We start from the raw sequence: 18351 nt of genomic DNA, 5'->3' as shown, positions 1-18351 counted from the left end.
AAGGGAAAGGGAGACTCCCTCTGGGGGGCAATCTGCGTCTGCGGCGATTATATTTTTTAATACTAAGTGTGAAAAATGAAAGAAAGACACATTCTGGGCCTATTCTCTATACCGCCTTCCCCTTTCACTAACTTAACGGATGATATAAATAATATTTCAAATAACTTTTCCTCTTTTTTAAAAAGAAAAGAAAGGAAGAAAAAGTTATCCTTAAGATTTCAGGTGCTGGAAATATGCACATTTTTTCTCCCGCCTTCCCTCAGTCTAAAAGCACCTTAAACAGCATCACATCGTACCGGAGAGAAACTTTATTTTAAAAGAAAGCACAGCGGGGTTTTACATGCTGAAGAATTAAACACAGCTCCCGACTCTTGCCTTGAAACACTGCAATTTGATTATCTGGTCACTGAAAGTCAAGGTGGTAGACCACATGAAGGATTTTAACAATACACCAGCAAAAAGAGGACCACAGACTTGCATCCTGGTTTTTCCACCTCTAAAAAGAGCTCCGAATAACATTATTCAGTCAGTCCCGATCAAGACTGTGTTTTGAATTCAAAGCTATTCCTTAACATGTAGAGGGGCGCTCTGTAAAAATGAGTCAAAGATGAGCTAGATGGAGAATTGCGGGCGCATGCACAGAAAAATACAAAATGCACTAGTGGAGACAGAAGCTTTTAAAAAAACTAATCTTAAGATTCTAGGCCTTATGGGTTTGGAAATAAAAAGGCAATGCCTGCTATAATATCAGGATCTTAAAACTGTAGACGGCAGAATAAGGTTTTCAGTGGTTGAAATGGAAATTTGTGTCACTGTCCCAACCATAACAAGGAAAGTAAAATTATGCAAAATTACAGAATGTGCCAATTTGCATAATTTATGCAGGTTCCTGGTTATTATTATTATTAATGCATAAAGTACTGAAAAACCTGGTCAGAAAAAGGATTATAAATTATTCTTGAAGACCCTTATTTTTTATTTTTTATTATTATTATTATTATTTTAAAAATCATGTCCTCTCAGCATCTCCTGAGACAGTTATACTTTACACTTATTAGGAACCTTTGAGCTACAGAGATTTTATAAAGTCCAACGTGTTCTGCTAAGGTATTGAAATCTTTGAGAATATATTCAAAACCAGGGGAGGAAGCAGCTTGGACTTTCTACAATATAAAAAAAGGACCCACTTGAATAGTTAAATGTTTTTTAAAGGCTTTTTAGTTTTCATTTCACCCCTCTGAGAATTTCCTTTTTTTAAAAAAAAAGAAGAAGTAGGAAAAAATAAAAATAAAACTCAATCCTTAAAACACACCCTTTCCACAAAGCCTTTCACGTGACTGTTTAGCTGCTGTCACATATGCCCTATATTTTTTAAAGCATTCCTACCCAGTCAGAGATGCCCTCAATCCCGGGAATTGTAGTTTGCCGAGGGGGCTGGGAACCATAGCACTGCAAGGTCTCTCCTAACAATTCCCAGCTCCCTTGAAAAACTATAGTTTCCCAGGATTCTTTGTCGCAATCCACGCCTGGGGCATGAGAGTGATTGAAACATGTGGATGTTGTGACCAGAATCCTTTAGCCTCAGAGAGCTGGGTAACCTGAAGTCCTCTGGATGTTACTGGACTCCATCTCCCATCATCCTTGGTCCTTGGCCATGCTATCTAGGGCTGATGGGAGTTGGGAGTCCAATCATCCAGAGGCTCACAGGTTCAGCATCCCTGAACTAGACCATCACTTGCCTTTACTGTCCCTAGCTACCTCTGTCACCTGCCTTCACTGCCCCTGTCTACCTCCATCACAACTTTGCCTTCTTTTAACTCAGAGTCCTCCAGATGTTGATAGGCCGCACTCCCTTTATCCCTGCCCTGGGTCATACTAGCTGGGGCTGATGGGGGTTTGAGTCCAAAAACACCTGGTTCTTCACCCCTAGCTCTGGTGAAAGAAACTCTGGGTTTATCTTCACCTAAGTCTTTCATCTCACTGACTGTAAGCTCCTGGGAGTAGAGGCCTATCTTCATTCTTTCCATTTATTATGAAATCCTTGTCCTGCCTCTTTGCCCGACAACAGGCCTCCAAAGCAGCTCACAGTAAAATAAAGCAAACACACAAACAACTCGCAATAAACTTTTGAAACGAACCAACAGAAAGCAACGGTGGCTGCAAGACTACAAATGTGGTAGTTACCAGTATGGACATCCCTTCCCCGCACAAAGAAAGCAAGCAGATCAGGGGGACAAGGTTAAAACCGGAATCGTTTTCTGAATACTGGGAGGTGGAGTCTCAACAGCACGGGGAGGGAAGTTTCATATACTAGCAACAGGCTCGTCCTCTGAGCGCCACCAAAACAAGGCCACCTGCACAAGCACAAGGAGGAAGCCACTGGTGGGCTCAGAGGAATTTGCAGTAAATATAAACAAACTAACTTGGAATGGAGTAGCCCCAGAAAGGTGTGGCTGGCTGGCTGGCACACTCCAGGAACAGAAGCACTTAAATGCTGAAACATTTTTTTTGCAGTTCCCACTCACTTCACAATGTCAACATACAATAGGATGGAGGAAACCAAGAGAGAGGCCAACAATTATTATTTTTTAAAAGGGGGTGTATGTGTTTGTAATTGTCCCCCTCCCTCCCTTTCTCTCTACCTTTGTCGCCCAAAATGCCGTCAATGCTGTGCTTGGCCTTCTTCTCGCTGTCGTCCTCCTTCTTATCGCAGTCCTCCTCTTCCTCTTTCTTCCCGAACTTGATTCGGAGCACCCGGCTAATCGAACTCACTAAACCTCAGACAGTCAAAGACAGAAGAAGAAAATATAAGCTGCTTTGAAACTGGAAAGTTGAAACTGGGAGGCAAAAAAAGGTACTTCCATCAGGAATGGTGAAGATTCTCTCCATCCATGGTGGAAGGTCAACATCTATTGCTGCTCCATCCCCATGACACCCTATCACCAGCCCCAACTCATGAGGCCTGTCCATCTGGAGATTGCAGATCTCCTATTTGGATTTTCAAAGCACAGGGAATGTCCAGATTTGGGGAAGAAAATGCTTGGGGCAGCAGTAGTTGGAGGGCAAAGTGGAATAGATGAGGGGGAATTAGAGGAAGCACTAGGGTTCGCAATCCACATTAAGCCAAGGTATGGATTGGCCAACACCCCAAAAGTCTCTCTTGCATCCACACCCAACAGGAACTTCTTCTAAGTAAAGGCAAAGGGACCCCTGACCATTAGGTCCAGTCGTGACCGACTCTGGGGTTGCGGCGCTCATCTTGCTTTATTGGCCAAGGGAGCCGGTGTACAGCTTCCGGGTCATGGGGCCAGCATGACTAAGCCACTTCTGGCGAACCAGAGCAGCGCATGGAAATGCCATTTACCTTCCCGCCGGAGCGGTACCTATTTATCTACTTGTACTTTGATGTGCTTTCGAACTGCTAGGTTGGCAGGAGCAGGGACCGAGCAACGGGAGCTCACCCCGTCACGGGGATTCGAACCACCGACCTTCTGATCAGCAAGTCCTAGGCTCTGTGGTTTAACCAACAGCGCCACCCATTTCCCTAACTTCTTCTAAACTAGGGCTTAAAACAAAATAAAAGTGGTCCATGGACCATCAGCGGGCAGCAATCCTTGTTCAGGTGGACATGCCCACACCAAATCATTGTTTAAATATTTAGTTTTAATCCTGCAAACCGCCCTGAGACCTGCGGGAATAGGGTGGTGTACAAGTTTAATAAATAGTAATAATATTTAAATTTTGATTGCTTCTTTTATTTTTTTTACATATTGCATTTCACTGCATTACAGTGTGAATTTTATGGAACTCAAGTTGTAGTAATATATATGAAATGAAAGGAATAAAAACCCAATGAGGTATCTCACTTAGGAAAGTACTTTAAACAGAGGGAGAGCTCGCTGGTCCATCTAACTCAGTATTGTCTACTCTGACTGGCAGCTGCTCTCCAGGGTTTCCGGGAGGGAGTCTTTTCCCAGCTCTGCCTGCAGATGCCAAAGACTGAACCCAGGACTTTCGGCACGCAACTCAGATGCTCTACCACTGAGCTATGATGCTTCTCTGTGTTTGAGCAGGTGTCATCTTAGATGTACTTAATGCTCGCATGAGTCATTAAATTAACAAACCGGCCAAGGACTCTCTAAATACTGAGCCCAACCCCCGACCCCAGTTATATTTAGGATAAACACACACAACTCCCATCCTTAACAAACCAACATACTGAAACAGGAGAGGTTAAGGGGTGATATGATAGCCATGTTCAAATATATAAAAGGATGTCACATAGAGGAGGGAGAAAGGTTGTTTTCTGCTGCTCCAGAGAAGCGGACACGGAGCAATGGATCCAAACTACAAGAAAGAAGATTCCACCTAAACATTAGGAAGAACTTCCTGACAGTAAGAGCTGTTTGACAGTGGAATTTGCTGCCAAGGAGTGTGGTGGAGTCTCCTTCTTTGGAGGTCTTTAAGCAGAGGCATCTTCCGTGTGCTGCGCTGGCTCGCCAGATGCAGCTTGTCACGCTGGCCATGTGACCCGGAAGTGTCTGCGGACAGCGCTGGCTCCCGGCCTATAGAGTGAGATGAGCGCACAACCCTAGAGTCTGGCAAGACTGGCCCGTACGGGCAGGGGTACCTTTACCTTTACCTTTAAGCAGAGGCTTGACAACCATATGTCAGGAGTGCTCTGATGGTGTTTCCTGCTTGGCAGGAGGTTGGACTCAATGGCCCTTGTGGTCTATTCCAACTCTATGATTCTATGATTCTATGAAACTACTGTCCTCAAAACGCCTTTGGAGGGGTGTGTGCATTAAGGCTTCAATTGGTACATTGGCATAAAAAAGGGTAAAGGGACCCCTGACCATTAGGTCCAGTCGTGACCAACTCTGGGGTTGCGGCGCTCATCTTGCTCTATTGGCCGAGGGAGCCGGTGTACAGCTTCCGGGTCATGTGGCCAGCATGACTAAGCCGCTTCTGGCGAAACCAGAGCAGTGCACGGAAACACTGTTTACCTTCCCGCTGGAGCGGTACTTATTTATCTACTTGCACTTTGAGGTGCTTTGGAACTGCTAGGTTGGCAGAAGCAGGGACCGAGCAACAGGAGCTCACCCCGTTGCGGGGATTCGAACCGCCAACCTTCTGATCAGCAAGTCCTAGGCTCTGTGGTTTAACCCACAGCGCCACCCATGTCCCTATACCTTGGCATAAGCAGAGGCCAAAAGACTGCGATGGGCTGCTGATTCTAAATAAATAATAATAATAATAAAAATCCCCAACCTGTGGCCCTCCAGACGTTTTGGCCTACAACTCCCATGATCCCTAGCTAACAGGACCAGTGGTCAGGGATGATGGGAATTGTAGTCCAAAACATCTGGAGGGTCGAAGCTTGGGGATGCCTGGATTAGAGTGTCTAGGACATAGGTACAAGTAGGTAGCCGTGTTGGTCTGCCGTAGTTGGAACAAAATAAAAAAATTCCTTCCAGTAGCACCATAGAGACCAATTAATTTTGTTACTGGTGTGAGCTTTTGTGTGCATGCACACTTCTTTAGATCTGAAGAATATCTGAAGAAGTGTGCATGCACACGAAAGCTCATACCAATAACAACCTTAGTTGGTCTCTATGGTGCTACTGGAAGGATTTTTTTTATTATTTTGTTTAGACTAGGATATGGGAGACCAAGGGGTCAAATCCACCACTCAGCCATGAAGCTCACTGGGTGCAACCTGGGGCCAGTCACCGCCTCTCTCAGCCCAACCTACCTCACAGGGTTGTTGTGGGGATTAAATGAGGTGGGGGGAGAACCAGACATACCGCCTTGAGCTCCTTGGGGGAGGAAGGCAGAATATAAATGCATGGGGAACCTTGGGTGCCGAGATCAAATCCAGCCCTCTCTGTCTGGCCCTGGGACTCTCACCAGGCCACACACACCCTGTTCTCCACTCTTGTTGAGTGTTTTTGCCTGGCTAGAAATGCATCCTTGAACTCCAATCATTGCCAGCCTGGATGAAGGATAGGTGTGTGTGTGTGTGTGTGTGTGTGTGTGTGTGTGTGCCAATATGTGGGTTTGTGTAGAAACCAACCCACCGTACAAAGTTAAAATTCCTATTTGTTGCTCTGCCGCTAGCCCTGACAGCCACCAGAAGGTCACTCACAAGGGAACAGTGGTCCTGCCTGCCCTAAACAGTTTGGGGACAGCACCGCCTTCCTTTATATGACCCTGTACATTTGTAAGAACTTCTATGGGGGCCCTGCATACTAGCACAACATGAGACAGATCAATTCAGCTAACAGGTTTGAGGGATATGGCCTTTGTGGTGGTGGCCCCTTTAGTGTTGAAGCTTCCTTCTCAATTACCTGCTCATGGCGCCCACAGTACAGGCCTTCCAATGGCCCTAGTAACCTACCTTGGCCCCTGTATCCTAACAGTATGGTCATTTGGAGACCTGAGCTGTCCTCAGTTGTGTTTTACCTAGGTAACTCTTCATGGCCTGACTTACGAAAGCCAGCGAGATGCAGTGCCGGGAGTGTTTGACGAGGACCTGGTTCAAATCCTGACTTGGCCATGAAGCTTGTTGGGTGACTCTCAGTCTAAGCTACCTCACAGGGGTGTTTTGGGAATTAAATGAGGAGCGGGGAGAACCACGTACGCGACGTGGCGCTTCTTGGAGAAAAGGTTGGGATATGAATTCAGAAAAAATGATAAAATATTAAAATAAAGTCAAAGTGTCTTTGGTGATGTGACAGTGTAATGCATCTCGTCTCGTTGTACACAGCTGACTTCCGATAATTCCAGTGTCTGCTGGAATTGAGATTGGTGGGGCGGAAGGGAGGTCAACAGTAGGTGGCGACACAGCCAATAAAAGGCAGTCAACTAATTCCGGTTGTGCTCCCATCCTCCTGGTTGCTGAATTCTGCAAGGTTAATGTTGAGACTAAGGAGGAGGGGGGTCACTCCCCCTAAACTGGATGCAAATAAAAGGAAGACTGGATGAGGCCCCATTTACCCTCATGGAGCAGCCTCTACTGGATTTCTTTCTTTCTTTCTTTCTTTCTTTCTTTCTTTCTTTCTTTCTTTCTTTCTTTCTTTCTCTCTCTCTCTCTCTCTCCCTCTCTCCCTCCCTCCCTCCCTCCTTATGCCCTCATTGCAAATGTATAGACATAGAACTTTTTCAAGTTATACCTATTGAAGAATTTAGTAGAACCAGAAAACCCACAGGCCTTTATATTATGCCAACAGAATGATGTCTCTCCCCAAATTAAAACATCAGACCTTCCTGGTTTGGAAGGAGGAGGAGGAGGAAGAAGAGGAGGAGGAGGAGTTTAATCTGAATTACCCATCCACACCATGAATACCCGGACACCCGGAAGGCAGAGTGAAAGTGAAATTGACAGGGTCTAAACACTGTCTACTCATACTTAAGACAATATTATTTTTAATGACTTTGATGTTTTCTGAATTGGGGCCTCCAAATTGTTTTTAATATTGTGCTTTAATGCTATAACCTGCCCTGGGACCTTAGGGTGAAGAGTGAGTAATACAAACATAAATAAATAAATAAATACATTAAATTTACTTGCCAAGTTAAATCTCCCTGCCTTTTAACAATGCCTGCTTCTAAGTAAATGCGCCCAGAAGGGGAGCCTTATATGAAATTCTGGTATACAATTTTACTCAGGTGGCTCAGGGTGGATCTTACTAATTATATCATGCACTTGTTAAGTACTGTATATCCTGCTTTTAATGCCAGTTCTTAAAGTAAGTTTCAAATATGGCAACAGTAGATCCACTCTAAACTATAGGAGGAGTAACACAGGAACATTAAAACAACCTGCCCTCAGATGCTAAAGTGTTCAGCATCCAGATAAAAAAAATAAATGGAGGTTATAGCCAGCTAAGTCCTAATACTCAGAGTAGGATCCATTGAAATTCATGGACCTAAATTAGCTATGGCCATTTTTTTTTTAAAAAAAGGGTTTTCCCTTTTCACGATCAAGTGGTATATAATTTTTATGAAAAATAAAATGCACGAATTCCAATGGGTCAACTCTGGGTAAGGCTTGGCATTGGGTATTAACCTGGAAAGCACAGAATGAGGTGGCACAAAGGGACTGTACCATTACGAACTGGGTGTGGGTGTGCTTGTATCAGTTTTGGAATCCTCTTGTGTGCAAAATGGACTCTCCTCCCAGGCGGCAAAGGAGCACAGAGGAAATAAAAGCTAAATAGCTTCTCACTACTATTATTGCTATCATTGGGTGGGTGCCTTCCAAAGTCAGATCCCCCCCCACTTGTGGTTTTAAGTGGCACTGTCCACTCCAAGACCTTTTTCTATTTTGCTGTGCAGATCAGGACTTCTTACACCCTCCAGCTATTTTGAACTATAACTCCCATCACCCCTGATCACTGGTCATGCTGGCTAGAGCTGCTGGGAACTGTAGTTTGAATCATCTGGCTGGCACCCTCTCTTCCTACCAGACATAAAGATCTGGAAAATGTTACTAGGTATATGAGTTGATGGGGGCAGGGACAAGAAGAGATGTAGGTTTTCTGTTCTGGATCATCTCGACAAAACTCTAAGCGGTTGTATGGTTGGTTCTGAATCTATAGCAACAAGAAAGGAATATTTTCTTTAGTGTTTTAAGAATGTAGTATGACAGCTTTTGGGTTATACCAGGCTCTCTGCCAGACTGATGCATAGCTCTGTGATACTCAGAAGGTTGCATCAAATGTATTGAGTAATATGTAAAATGGGATTGTCTGGCTTGTTCTGTTTTTCTCCTCAAATTGCTCCAAACCATCAGGAGAAGCCAGGGAGATTGAAAATAAGTGAAATGCCACTTGTTTGATTCATGCAGGCTATTTCTCAAAAAACGAATAACACAAATCAAGCATGCATAATTGCGACCCAAAACAAAGGCCACATAACAGCACCTCTGTGACCCAAAATCTGGGAGGCAGAGAGACAGGTGTGCAAAGTTTTGAGTTAAGCTTTCAGTCTGCTGAAGAATGCTGTGACATCTGAAAGCTTGCGAACTCACCTTCCAAATTAACTTGATAAAGTGCTATCCATTATTGGGAAAATATGTGAGCTACCACCTTTTGGTACAGAGCGCGCACACACACACACACACACACACACACACACACACACACACAAAGAAGTTAAAGTTTATCTGTTAATAAACTATAGCTCTGGGGGTCAATTTTATCTATTAAATGTATAACCCTTACTGTATTTGTTGCCACGCAAAATTAAGAGAGAATTGAGGTTTTAGATTTCTGAGTCTCCACATTCAGTGTTTAATACCTGAAATTATGCATGGTATGGAGACAGCGGAAAGGTCTTCCTCCCTCTCTCCTAACACTAGAACTCACGAATGTTTGAAGATTCAGGACAGGCAGGGGAAAGTCATTATCCACATAGTGCAAAGTTAAACTCTGGAACTCACTCCCACAGGACGCAATGATAGCCACCAACCTAACTGGTCTTAAAAGAGGTTAGGGCAAATTCAAGGAGGCTACCAATGGCCCCTAGCTATGATGGTTATACTCTCAGTCTCCACCTTTGAAGACAGCAATGATTCTGAATACCAGTCGCTAGGACCCACAGGAAGGGAGAGAGCTCTGATACTCTGCTTGTGGGCTTGCCAATGGGGCAGCAGGCTGGCCGCTGTGAGAAGAGGATGCTAGATTAGACCTGATCCAGCTGAAGGCTCTGATAACATCCACAGGTCTTTCTACATCCTCAATGGACACTTTTAGATTTAGCAACCCTTCTACACAATTCACTCGTTAGTCTACAGGGTGTCGTTATTAGTCCAGATTTGCAAATACTGGGGCTCAGGGACACCCCCGCCCCCAAATGATCCAGAAGCCACTTAAGCCGCATGCAACATTTCTGCAAAGACCAGCTTCTGCTGATGGGGCAGACAGAGCCAGAAGTCAAACCTGCAAATTCAGCTTGAGACTCAAGCCCGGCTCTCTCATCACACTCAGCTGAAGTTGTTTTTGGACTGTACCACCTGAAACTTCAAGAGGACGGGTTGGGGAGGAATTTGTGTAAAAAGTAAAAAATTCCAGAGTAAACCTGGAGAAGGGATCAAACTCCAGTTTCATCTCTGCTTCCTGCATCCAGGGATTTGCCTATTTATTTCATCCTGGGCCTCTCAGTCTGAAACAGGACGACAGAACAAAGGCTATACAAGCTTTAGAGTGCTGCAGAACTCTTTCTTGGGGAGTCACAAAACGCACGGAACCTGGTCTGTGCTTTTGAGCGCGTGCATTGAGTTATTTGCCCGCCTCTTAGCCTGGAGGGGAAGATTTTGGTCCCAAGCTGGCCTGTTTGTAGATAAACGCATCCCTAGATTAGTTCCTCCCTCCCCCCACCCAATTACAGGATTTCATCCCCCCCTCCTTCTCCCCGTTTGGGCTTTTTCCAAGCTGCCTTCTCACCTGAAGGGACCGTGCTTCGGTCGCAATGCCCATCCTTCAGCAGTCGGTCCCGGATCTCCCAGCTAAACATCCCGGGGTTTTCTCGTTTATACTCTTCGATTTTCTTCTCCACGTCGGGAGTAGCGACCTGCTTTTGGGATCAATGCGCCGTCGGGAAAAGATCCGAGGTGGGGTGGGGGGAAGAGGTTTGCAGCGGGTGGGGCAGGGGGGAGAGAAAGAAAAAGGATTCACTTTTAAATTTAAATTTTGGGGAGCAGGTAAAGGTGCGCCCTCGCCTCAGCCCACGCGCCTCGCCATTCAAATGTTCTTTTTAAACGACTCCCAGCTAAACCCTACTCAGAGTAGACCCATGGAAATTCATGACACTTAGCCAGCCAGGTCTGTTAACTTCAGTGGGTCTACTCTGAGTAGGACTAGCAGTTGCTACAACCCCCTCTTAAAATAAAAAATACATAAATAAGATCCGTTTTAGTCAATAATTTATTCTAAGGGTGCTTGTATGAAGCCTTTGGTGGTTTCCCAAATTACCCCCCACCTCAGGAAAACCTCCCAAATCCAAACTACTCAGCCCCCTCTCCTTAAAGGCTTCTAAAAAAAAAAAAAGCCCACCCCCTTTAACCGGAGGGTCCTTATTTTACAACTTTTGATGGTTTCCCAAACCCCCCAAAGAGCCCAAATTTTTCAAGTCAATATTTTATTGTACCTCTCTATGCATTTACCTAGGAGTAAACCCGGTTGTACGCCGCAGGACTCGCTTCCGAGGAATTTCCCCTAGGGATCGGGGCTTCGCGCGGGGTCTTACTTGAGATTAAGGGGGCCGGTCCAGCTCCACCCTGGGATCCTTACTCAGAAGTAAAGTTCCATGGGTTTCAGTGGAGCTTGCTCCTGAGTAAGCATGCCTGAAGTCGGACAGATTTTCCCTCCCCAGCCTCTCACTTCTAAAGATACATATTTTTAAAAGATTTTTTTAAAAAAATGACTCCGAGTGTGAACGATTATAAATTAGCTGCAAATATCATCCTTTATCCACTCTGCTCTGATTTATGGTTGTAAAGTGAGATCAAATGAGGAACTGACAGATTTCGCTTTTCTCTCAGTAAACGCTTCCTATTTTGAGCTGCCTGTCGGAGATGACGGGACCCATCGCCCAGAGGCTCATCTCATGATAAATAACCACGAATGCAAAAAAAGAAGAAGAAGGAAAAAAGAGAGCAGCCGGAGGGCCCCGATCCGGGACACGTCTCCCGAGAGAAAGCCCGTCCGAAAATCCTTCCTCAACGGACCATAGCTAAGAGCCACGATACCGCGCAACTTTTTCCTTTTTCTTATTCGGAAGTAAGCTCAGTTGTGAGACATAACGGGCAAACCGAACCGTGTCTGCTCAGATCCCGTGGGGCTTTTTTTAGGCCCCAAGTAAGCGAAGCTAGGGTGGCAGCTTCAGGGAAATAGTTAAGCTGCCATCTAGCTCCGTATTGTTTGCACTGGCAGGCAGCCGCCATGGGACTCAGGTAGGGTTTTCTCGCAGCAGCCCTACCTGGAAACCCCGAACCTTCTGCACACGGAGTACAAGATGTTTTCCCTTCGCTTTCAGGGTGCGTGTCCAGAGAAGGGTCCCCCCCCCCCAAAAGAGGCAGAGGAGAAGACGTGAAGGCTACCCCCACCCCGCGCATGCCCGAGGTAGCTACCCCGGGGACTCCCACTCACTCACCCTGGGTTTACTTCCACCGATGGCTCCTGGGCGGATGGAGCCGGTCTCCTGGTACCTGCAGAGGATTTTGGAGACGCAGCCGTGGGAGACGCGGAGCTGGCGGGAGATGACGCAGGGCCGGATCCCGTGGTGGGCCATTTCCACGATCTTGTGGCGGATGTGGTTGGGGAGGGGTCTCCCGTTGATGAAGACGCCGCCTAGCTGGTTGACCCGGCCTTGGCCCAGCGGGGTAGAGACTGCGAGGTAAAGGAGAAGAGAGGGAGAGGGAGAGAGAAGGCAAAGGTGACTTTTACCTGCGGGTTCCCTCGGGGGTAAAGCCCTTATCACACCAACCGAGGTAAGGCTGCCATCCTCTACCTACCCCGCCTGAATTTAACCGGATTTCGAACCAGACCCGTATCGCGGAGTAAGTCCCGACCGAACCCGTTTATTGGCTCACAGCATAAGTGGATCTCGGGACCAGATCCACCGCAGTCTCCCCTTTGTGATGCGGAGCGGGCAACACCTACATTTTTACTCACTTCGTTTTATCCACATATTCCCCGCAGTTATAGATAACTTGCTGGATGTATAAGGAAGCACCTATATAATCTAGATCTCGCCTATTTGAATTTAGAGACAAACCTATTATCTGGATCGGCAAATTTATCACTGTCTTGAGACCGGGAAGAAAGTGAATCGGGTTTTCATTTAGTACAGGCTCACACAACACACGCGCACACCCTCCTTTATTCTCAATACAGTTACTCGGAAGTAAGGTCCCGATCCGATTCACTGCGGAGCTGGAGAAAACTAAAGAGGGCGAGGCCGTTTCTGACTGAACCCGCTTCAAGTTTAGTTCCGGACTCAAATCGTGGCTGATAAGTTTATTATATTTTATTTTAAAAAGTGGGGCGCTGAAAGATAAAATTCACAACATTCTGGTTGCCGATCCTAACCATGTTTGCCCGGAAGTAAGTCTCTACGATTTTTATTTATCGAACTGATATCTAAGGGGACGGGAATGAGCGGAGGATTTTACAGCCATTCGGGTTATACCGAAGCGCCCGTCGCCGGCACGTTTGGTCTGGATTTGGAGTACTCCAACGGAGGACCCACTCAGAGGCCTTATCCACAATCGACTTAACTAAAGACTTGGAGGAAAGGGACTATTTTTGGGGGTGTCCCCCCTTAATTTTAGGAAATTTCACCCCCCCCCCACACACATAAAAAGTTCTATGGTCTTTATCGATGCGGATTCTGGATGAATAAAGCTCCACTTGAACCCAGGTCCAGTTAAGCAGGAATAAATTCTGGTTACAATGAAACGCTATGAAGGTGAGCCTTCCTTAAATATCTCTGTCCCGTGGTAACATCCCTCCATCCTAAAATTTCTCGCTTTTAAAAGCCAAAGGGCTGTTTTATGTTCAAACGACACGCGTGCAAGTGAAACACGCCTCTTTCTTTTTCCCAACCCCTCCTAAGAACCACACCAAAGTCAGGGCTTTGGGATCGCGGTCCCGATCAGAATATACTTTCCTGCTTCAATTACGAGGTCAGCACTCTGTGTATGCGTCAGAGACAGCTTACAAAGACAGGTTTGAGAACTTTCAGTGTAACTGACAAGGCCGTGTGCTGGGGTGGGTTTTTCTCACACTCCCCCCTGAAAACATTTCCCTGCCAGCTACTGCCTTACACGCGCTTGCTCCAAGAATAAGCCGCACGGAACAAAGAGGAACCACTCCTCCTTAGGATCGCGCTGCGCGCCAAACACTCGCGCAACAGCATCCTAGGCGCCAGCTCCTCGGGAGTAAAGCCGGTTTTATTCAGCCAGGAGTGAGCTCCCTCGGGAGCAAGCATGCCCGGAGGACCCCTCAAAAAGGAAGCCCCATTGGGCTTTTGAGGGGCTTACTCTCGCGTAGACATGGCCCCCAAGACTCCTTTGGAGCCAGTTTCTCCCTTTAATGTCTCTGGCGGAGATCCGAACCTCTCTCCCTCGGGAGTTTCACTGAACCCAGGAGGAGAGCGGCGCCCGGTTCCGTGGTTTTCCTCTCCCCGGGTTCATTTTAAATGCAGGACGTCGGAACCATTGAAAGGAATGGACAGCGTTACCTTCGGGCCATCCCTTTCAGTGGGTCTTCTCTGAGTAAGTTGGAGGCAAATACCAGGCGCTTTGTCGGTCTGCGCCAAAACTTCTCAAAATTCCCCTCCCCTCCTCCTCCCCTTAACCCCAATATATATTTTATAAATGGTTCCCTGGGCGCCTCTCCAGCTGAGCGCGCAGACATCTGTTTGCGTTTCCCTCTCAGCTGCCTTGATCTCTATCTGTGTAAGGTTGTCCTTTTTCGTCTTCTTCTCTCGTTTGGCCTACACGCGCCCCCTGCAAATAACAACCGCCAACGTCTTCTAACCCCCTCTCCCCAAACCACTACTTTGGATAAACTACAAAATGTCCTCCCTCCCTTATCCTTACCCAGCTTGGAGAACGGCACCCTTTATAGAAACCTCATCCCCCCCTTTCTGTGACCTGTTAGGCTTGAAAACAGCCAAGGTTTGGGGGGGAAAGTGTGTTTGTGTTACGTATTTCTGTTCAAACATATACTGTATGGACACACACACACACACACACACATAAGGAATACCTGTTCATCTTTACATAAATCAATTTATATGCATACATAGAAAGAGTTCATTTCAGTATATATAAATCAGGGATTATCAGTATTTAGTGATTAACCAAATCATAAATGGGATCCAGAGTAAGCTCGCTTTTATATTTTTATATGATGCTTTTTATGATGCTTTTATACACATATACAGATAGTTCTCACATAAAATAAAAGTCTATTTTATACATTTGCACGCTTCCTGATATATTTTTTAAAAAGTATTCCTATAACCAAATCTGCGTTATAAAAAGCGCCCACCTTCCCAAGCGCTCTTTCTTAGGACTCCAACACTTGAATGAGACCCGGAGAGAACTTCTATATATAAATATTGCTTTAAGCGGGTATTTAAAGTCCCCAACACATTTGGAAATTGGGGTGGGGGAGAGAAAAAAAGAGACTGGGATGGGGGGGGGTGTTATATGATGGTCTCTCTCTCTTTCTCTTTCTCTCTCTCCCCCCCCCCCCCCCCCAACTCCCGACTTCCACACTTCTTGGCGAAGAGAGGAAAGTGGATTCCGGTCCTCGCCTGGCGGTTTAATCAAGAATCACGCGCCGCTAATTCGGAGTCACTCGGCGCGCGCTGTCATTAGCCACAGCTCAGCCTCGAGTGGGCTCAGCCTGCCTCCGAGAGGCGCCTGGACCGGCCGCCCGCTACGCCTCGTCATTATTCCCCATCACGTTGTGCAAATATTTTGGTAATCCCCCTGATCTCTTTTTCCCTTTCCAGCGCCGCTTCACTTCATTTGCTCGCAGAAAAGGAGGCCCTTCACTCCAAATCCCCGCGGCGTGTGGGTTTTTGCGCAGCCGGCGTGGGTCCCCTGCCTGCTCGCCCCCCCGCCCACTGCCTGCTCGCCCACTTGAGCACGCTCTCGGCTGAGCGAGCTTTGCTTTAATAAATGCAGGGAAGGGGACCCGGAGTTTGTTTAATTCTGGTTTGGTCGCCAATCAGGGGACCTGTGGTGGTGGGGGGAGAGACTGGAGAAAATTGTGTGGGTTTTTTTTTAGGGGAGAGATGTCGGAAAGCCGCTTTCTAATTACTTCTCGCTCTCATTCAAATATAAAGAGAGAGAGGGGGGTGGGAGGTTGTAGAGGCGAGAGAACGTGGGAGTAATTGACAAGAGAAAGTGACAAGTTCTTTCCGAACCTTTGGCGCGCCCAACGTTCCATCGCAGACGCGCCGGGTCGCTTTCACTCGCTTCTCGTTTCTAAACCGAAAAATATCATCGCCGGACTTTGGTTTTGGGGTAAGGGGCGGTGGAGGACGAACAGACATTTTCATGCAAACGGAAAGCGGGGGTAAAGGAAGGGAGCCAGCTGCGCAAAGTTCATTCAAAAGCCCCTTCCAAAACGGTCTGCGACGAGTCAATGGCAAACGAAACAACCCCACAATATATTATATGTATTATATCTATTACGACCACAGTTTGGAAAATTGGTCTCTCTTTAGAATTTGGAGGGAAACTTAGGAATGCCAAACGGCAGCGAGAAACGCCTGACTCCTTCTATCACGCGCAGGCTGGCTCGCAGAGTGAAAAAGACCCGCTTTGTCCCAAACGCGCCTACCCTCGCAAGCAGGCAGTTGTAACCGCCGTCTTTACTCAGGAGTAAGCCCGGCAAGAGGGCTTCCTCCCCAGTAAAAGGGGACTGGCTTTAGGGCGGTTTCCAAGCGCGCTTTCAAAACAAAACTTCATTTTGAACAAATGCCTCCTTTTTAAAAATTAAGAACACGGGCTGAAAGTTGAAGAGAATAATGGCGAAAAGTTTAAAAATGAAACGAATCGGAAGGCCCCGCTAAGAAGCGAAGGAGGAAAACCAAACCCTAACATTTTTATTTTGTAATTAAATTCTTCTTTTTTTAAAAAAAACAAGTATCTAACCTGGGAAGGAAAAACGAGCCGCCTGCTTACCTTCTAAAGGAAATCCGGTGCGGGGATAATTCTGTCCGGGTGCTGGGCGCATCATCCTTGGTACTGTCCCAGGGAGCGCAGCCATACTCTAGACGAGGCTGCTGGGATGAACGGGTGGGTGGGAGGGAAGGAGGAAAGGGGGGGCGCTGGGATGGAAGGTTTCAAGTCGAGAAAGCCGGAGAAAAAAGGGGAGTCCAAATCTTTGCAAGAAAAAAAGTGTCTATATAATTTTTTTTAACCAAAAAAATGGGGTGCGGGGAGAGAGAACGTGGAGAGAGACAGAAAGAGAGAGGACCCCTCCTCTGGTCTGTCCCCTCTTGGAAAACCTCAGCCACTCGCCTCCCCCAAAGCCCCCCCAGAGTTTTAAAAAAATGAAAAAAAGGGGGGGTTGAAATTGACCAGCTGGAACTGAGCTTGCGTCCTTTAGGAATGCGCGATGAAGACTGTGGAGTGAAAGCGAGCAGAGGTTGAATTTCTTTAGAGGAGGATTGTGGAAGCTTTTCTCTCCCCCCTTCCTTTGCCTCCTTCTTCCTTCCTTCCCCCTTTCTTCCCTCACTCTTATTTTGCGTGCGTGTGTTGCTTCTTTTGGGGGGGGGGAGGAGGAGAAGAAGGGGGGGGGGTGTCTGATGACTGCTAGGATAGGGTTGGAAGTTGTGAAGACGGGTTGAACTTTGGCGCATCGGGGGAAATGCAAGAAAGGAGACCGAAGCAACTCTGATAGGCTGCGGAGTGGGGATTTCCTCCCCCCTTTCTCCCTTCTAAAAAACCTCCTTTTTTTATTCATGAGCGCAGAGAAGGGAGATTTAACTCCGAGGCTTGGGAGCCAATCGCAAAGGGGCTGGTGTGTCCCCCGCTTCTCCCAGACGTATATCTAGAGGATTTGTTTTTTAAAAAGTGGGTGGCGGTGGTCTCCGTAGGAGAGAAAACGGAATCTTCCCCTATATATCTCTATATATTCTTAAGTGCTAGCATTCCGATCGTTTCTTTTTTAAAAAAAAAAAACTTTCCCAAAGTTTACCTGGGGAGGCGGAAGAATGACGTCCCTTCGCTCCCCCCCCCCCCAAGAAAACAAACAAACCACTATCTCGTCAAAAGTAGTTTTGCCACTTCCCAGGACAAATTAGGTTTTTTTGGGGGTGGGGAGAGCGAGGAAAAGGGGAGAGAGAGGGGGAGGACCTCAGCACTCTCCCCTCAACTCCGTCGCCCTAACTCCTCCAGGGACCGCTTCTCTGCCCCCCAACTTATTAGAATAGAGGTTTCCACACAAAAATAAGCCGTAATTTCCCCGCTAAAGGGATTCTAGGAGGGACTTCAATTCTGTACTAAGGAGAGGGAAGTGACAACCGGGAACCCCCTTACCTTAATCCAAGCCTTAAACTTGGGGAGAGAGACCCGTCCACCTTGACTGCATTATATATGTATAATATATATTTGAGAGACAACGTCTCTACAATAGGTTTCAGAACAGCAGGAGCAGATAATATTCGCTCACGTTTCACACATCGCGACCCACAAGTCTTCCAGTCAGTCAGGGAGGTCTTCCTGCTTTCACACCTGGCAGGTATTCTCCCTCCCTCCCCGAAAATGAGGAAGGGTCGAGGAAGGGACCCTCATTTACCGGTAGCTTTAAGCAGCTGGAG

The 18351-nt window shown here is 46.7% G+C and overlaps 1 protein-coding gene across 5 annotated transcripts in view; it reads right to left on the bottom strand.

Annotated features, from left to right (window-relative positions):
• PAX7 (paired box 7) overlaps positions 1-17342 on the bottom strand; it is a 166790-nt gene extending 149448 nt beyond the window's left edge. The window contains exons 1-4 of one of the 5 annotated variants that reach the window (XM_028741571.2): positions 16712-17335; positions 12157-12392; positions 10449-10575; positions 2643-2771 (exon numbers count right to left, since the gene is read on the bottom strand). In XM_028741571.2, the coding sequence (XP_028597404.1) occupies positions 2643-2771; positions 10449-10575; positions 12157-12392; positions 16712-16796 (577 nt within the window). In that variant the 5' untranslated portion in view covers positions 16797-17335. Of the gene's footprint in view, positions 1-2642; positions 2778-10448; positions 10579-12156; positions 12393-16711 lie in introns of all 5 variants that reach the window. The other 4 variants (XM_028741569.2, XM_028741570.2, XM_028741568.2 and 1 more) reach the window with 4 other exon arrangements.
• Positions 17343-18351: the final 1009 nt, after the last annotated feature.

This window comes from Podarcis muralis, chromosome 7 (assembly GCF_964188315.1).
Source record: "Podarcis muralis chromosome 7, rPodMur119.hap1.1, whole genome shotgun sequence".
NCBI classification, from domain to species: domain Eukaryota; kingdom Metazoa; phylum Chordata; class Lepidosauria; order Squamata; family Lacertidae; genus Podarcis; species Podarcis muralis.
The sequence above is the reverse complement of the archived record's forward strand: the minus strand, read 5'-3'. Positions and strand labels throughout refer to the sequence as shown.